General features: G+C 43.7%; 1 protein-coding gene across 1 annotated transcript; it reads right to left on the bottom strand.

Moving 5' to 3' along the window:
• Positions 1-205: 205 nt before the first annotated feature.
• LOC309808922 (ferritin light chain-like) lies at positions 206-3,393 on the bottom strand (the record flags this gene model as incomplete). Its single annotated transcript, XM_082629489.1, has 2 exons — positions 206-1,454; positions 3,363-3,393. 2 exons carry the CDS (start codon positions 3,391-3,393, stop codon positions 760-762), a joined length of 726 nt encoding a protein of 241 aa, XP_082485615.1. The 3' UTR covers positions 206-759.
• Between the last annotated feature and the right edge of the window lie 1,187 nt (positions 3,394-4,580).

Genomic DNA, 4,580 nt, shown 5'->3' with positions numbered 1-4,580 from the left:
TTTTTGCATTCACCCATTCACCCTCCCCTGTTCACGCTAATTGGAAATTTCTATCCATTTCAGAGAAGTAACACAACTATCAATCATTTTCCCTGGCACGAATCTTCCAGGAGGAAGAAAATGGAACACGCCTAGCAGCAGAGCTCACGCACTAGCCCATGTGTCTTAGATTTAATATCTGATCACTAGCTGGATTGAAGCCAAGAGGTGGTTCACAAAGTTGCTGCATATTAGAATCACCTGGGGAACTCTGAGACCTCCCGGTGCCCAGGCTCCTCCCTAGACCTACTGAATCAAAATCTCTGGGGCTGGGACCCAGACACCAAAGTTTCTCTTAAAAGCTCTTTAGGGGAAGGGATATGGGAACAGATGTATATGTATAACTGATTCAGTTTGTTATAAAGCAGAAACTAATTTAAAAATATATTTAATACTAAAAAAAAAAAAAAAAAAAAAGCTCTTTAGGTAATTCATACGAGCAGCAAAGCTTGAGAACCAGCCCAATAACGGGAACAAACGTATTTCACACAGATAAAGTGGGGCAATTCACATGTTAAAAGAACATGAATATATATATATATTTCTTTTTTTCTCTTTATTCTGTTTGTGTTTCAAATAGGCATTTTTTTTCCTTCTGCAAAAAGCGTTATTGTTTCCATTTGGTCCAAGGCTTGGGAGAGGGCTCCAGGGCGGTTACAAAGCTGCCTAGTGGCTGCAGAGCTGGGCTTCAGGCAGAAGCTCTGACGCCAGAGGGGCTCCTCAGAGGCCGCTGGACTTCAGAGACTCCTGTTTGTGCTCGAGCGTGAGCCTTTCGAAAAGATACTCGCCCAGCACAGCCTGCGGACCAGCCAGCCTGCGGAGGTTGGTCAGGTGGTTGCCCATCTTCTTGATGAGTTTCAGCTGCTCGTCCAGGAAGCGGCTCTCCAGGAAGTCACAGAGGTGGGAGTCTGCGCGGGCAGGACCCAGGGCGCGCAGATCCGATAGTGCCTGGTTCAGGTTCTTCTCCCTAAGAATGGCGGCTTGCACAGTGTCCTGGGTTTTACCCCACTCATCTTGAGAAGGCTTCCGCGCATCCTGGAAGAGGGCGCGGCCGCAGCACTTGTTTTGCATTTTCAAGAGTCGCTGGGCGCCCTCACACTTCTCTTCAGCCAGTTGGCGAAAACTGTGGCCCCCATTGTCCAGAGTCCCACTGTTGCTGTGGAAATAGAAGCTTAGAGAGAGGTAAGTGTCCACAGATGCATGTTGAACAGGCGGTGGATGGCGGCCTCCACCTCGATGGAATAATTCTGACGAACCTGGGAACTCGTGGTTGATCAGTGATAAGGAGCTAAGCTCCAAAAACGGTGTTGGCCTGTCCTGGAGGCTGAGGATAGCTGAGTGGCTGATTCCAAAGGTTGCGACAGGAAGAAATGTTGGAGGGTGGTCGGGGGCTGGAGCAAGGAGTGTCCCTGGGTCTGTTCATTCCAAACACCGTTGAAGCAAAAGACAGATCTGCAGGACTGCCGAGTGCACTGCCTCAAATAGGCTTTGATATAAATGAACAAGAAGTCCAAGCAAGGACAGAACTTACCCTTCCCCCCACCAAAATAGCTGGTGATACTAGAATCTAGATCTGGGCAGGGATTCTTCCATTACTTTAACATTCCAAGCCACTAGAGCAGTGGTTCTCAAAGTATGGTCACCTTGTAACCAAGCAGTACCCTATGGGGCCTTCCTAGGACAGACCCATCCCCCATAGCCTCTGCTGTAGTTCCTCTCTGAAGTCCTCAGATAATAGTATCTCAGGCATATTTCTTGAGTTTTCAGATGCTAAAAACCACCACCCAATGGAAGAAATTAACTCTTTGATGATCATGAGCACACAGCCCCCAGACCTTCTGGCACCTCAGGATGGATAATGTTACCTGCCCTGTGGCCTCAACATCAGCCAGTCAGATGATTGTGCACGAGCTGATCACATTCCCTGGGACGTCCCTCCCTCACGTGGCCTTTAAAAATGCTTTGCTGAAATCCTTTGGAGATTTCAGGGTTTTTGGAACACGAGCCACCCCTCTCCTTGCTCGATCCTGCAATAAACCTTTCTCTGCTCCAGACTGCAACCTTTCGGTTTGTTTGGCCCCACTGTGCTTCAGACACACGAACGTGCATTCGGTAACAACCTGACCAGCTTTACCAGCGTCCCCTGATAATGTGTCAGATATTCAAGTTTTAGGGCCCTGTCCCAGCCCTATGGAATCAGCAACTCTAGTGGGGCTCAGTGATCTCTGTTATAACTGGCCCTGCAGATGATTTTTATTCACCTTAAAGTTTGAAAATATCTGCATTGGCAGCTGCCAAAGCGTCCACCAGCAGGTGAAGGGGAGAGACGCCTGGAAAAGATAGGGAGTAGCCAAGGCAAGTACAGCAGCATTTGCCGTGGTGGTAATGGAGAATGCCTTTTCTCCACTGGTTGGCACAGACGAGTATCTGGGGGCAGTGGCAGGGTTATTTAGGATGCTTTACCTTTCAATGTAGAGTGACCTCTGTCCTGGTTTGCCAGGGACTTCCCCTGTGTGAGCACTTAAAATCTCATCCTGGCAAACCCCTTAGCCCTGGATTTGAAAAACTTAGGAAATCACATGAAATTTAGGGGAAACATGATCTAGGTTTTGGGCAAGTCACAAGTGCTCATTAAAGCTAAGCAAGTATGGACAACATCTAGCCTTCTTTACCCCTTTGCAGGAAGGTAAATCTGATTGGGTGAAAGAACTTATTGTTAAGAAATCTTTGTAGAAACATCCCCTTCTGCTTAGTCCGCTGGTTCTCACTTCTGGCTAGACAATGGCATCGTCTGAGGAGATTTAAAATGATTTTATTGGTTTAGGATGACCAACTGTTGGTGTGAGGGTTTTTAAAAAGTGCTTCAGATGATTCTAATGTGCAGCCAAATTTAGGTGCCACTGCTTAAGCTTTTGAACCGCTGCTACATATTTTCACCTCATCTTCCTATGAGAATATCCAACTGTAGTTGGTTTGTTTTTTTTTTCTTTTTCTTTTTTTAACTGTCTTATTATAAGATTTACTGTCTTAAATAAGATTGAATGTACAGAAAATCCTGCTAGTCCATCTGGTATAGCTGGATCCTTAGAATAATATCATTAAGATATATACCATTTAAGTATTGTGATTGGCCTTTTAAAAATTAACATATGCATTGAATTAGTACCATCTGTTTTGAAGCTGTCATGTTGGGTAGCTATACCTCTAATCTGCTGCCATTGCTAAATATCTGGACACCTCTTATTAGGAATTGCTTTTAAACATCTTTCGGGGTTAAAACCAAGATTGCTGTATTATTTGTACTGGGACCACAAAAACCTCACAAAGATCCCCCGCTGTACTTTCTACCCCCATCTCTAACCCTTGGCAACTTCTAATCTGTTCTCCATCTCCACAGTTTTGTTATTTTAAGAATAATATGTGGGCCTCCCTGGTGGCGCGGTGGTTGAGAGTCCGCCTGCCGATGCAGGGGATACGGGTTCGTGCCCCGGTCTGGGAGGATCCCATGTGCCGCGGAGCGGCTGGGCCCGTGGGCCACGGCCGCTGGGCCTGCGCGTCTGGAGCCTGTGCTCCGCAACGGGAGAGGCCACAGCAGTGAGAGGCCCGCATACCGTAAAAAGAAAAAAAAAAAAAAAAAGAATAATATGTAAATATCATCATGAATTACTTCATCTTCGGGATTGGCTTTTTAAAATTTTTCCCTTGGCATCATTCCCTTGAAGTTCATTTCAATTTTTGCACATATTAATAATTTGTTCCTTTTGGTTGCTCAGTAGTATTCTATCATAAGATTTTATCACAATTTGTTTCAACATTCATCCATTGAAAGACATTTGGGTAGTGGCCAGTTTTGGGCTGTTATAAATAAAACTGCTATGAACATTTATGTGTAAGTTTCTGTGGGAACTTAATGAAGTTTTTGTTTCTTTTGGATAAATGCTCAAGAGTACAATTACTGTGTTGTAGGGTGAATCTACTTTTAGGATTAAAAGAGACTGTCAAGCTGTTTCTCAGAGTGGCTAAACCATTTTATTTTCCCACCAGTGATGTGATATCATTTTTCTATGTACTCACCAGCATTTGATGTTGTCACTATCCTTTAATTTTAGTTATTCTCTGATATCTCATTATGGTCTTAATTTGCATTTCCCTAATGGCTAATGATGTTGAGCATCTTTTCATGTGCTGCTTTGCCATGTGTATATTCTCTTCCATGAAATGTCTGTTCCTGTCTTCTGCCTATTTTCTAGTTGGGTTTTTTAAAGTTGTTTGGAGAGTTCTTTGTATATTATAGATACAAGTCATTTGTCTCATGTGGGATTTTCAAATATGTTTTCCCACTGTGTAATTTGAGTTTTCATCCACTTAAAATGATCTTCTATGAAGCATTTTTAACTCATTTTGATGAGATCCAATTTATCAATGTTTGCTTTTATTGATCATACTTTCGGTGTCAAGTCTAAGAATTATTCACGTAGTTCTTGATGCCAAAGATTTTCTCCTAATTTTTTTTCTCAAAATGTCCTGCTTTTACATTGAAG

The sequence above is a fragment of the Mesoplodon mirus genome, assembly GCF_964341445.2.
Source record: "Mesoplodon mirus genome assembly, chromosome: 7".
Classification (NCBI taxonomy): Eukaryota; Metazoa; Chordata; class Mammalia; order Artiodactyla; family Ziphiidae; genus Mesoplodon; species Mesoplodon mirus.
Note: the sequence above shows the minus strand (reverse complement) of the source record. Positions and strands in the feature narration are given on the sequence as shown.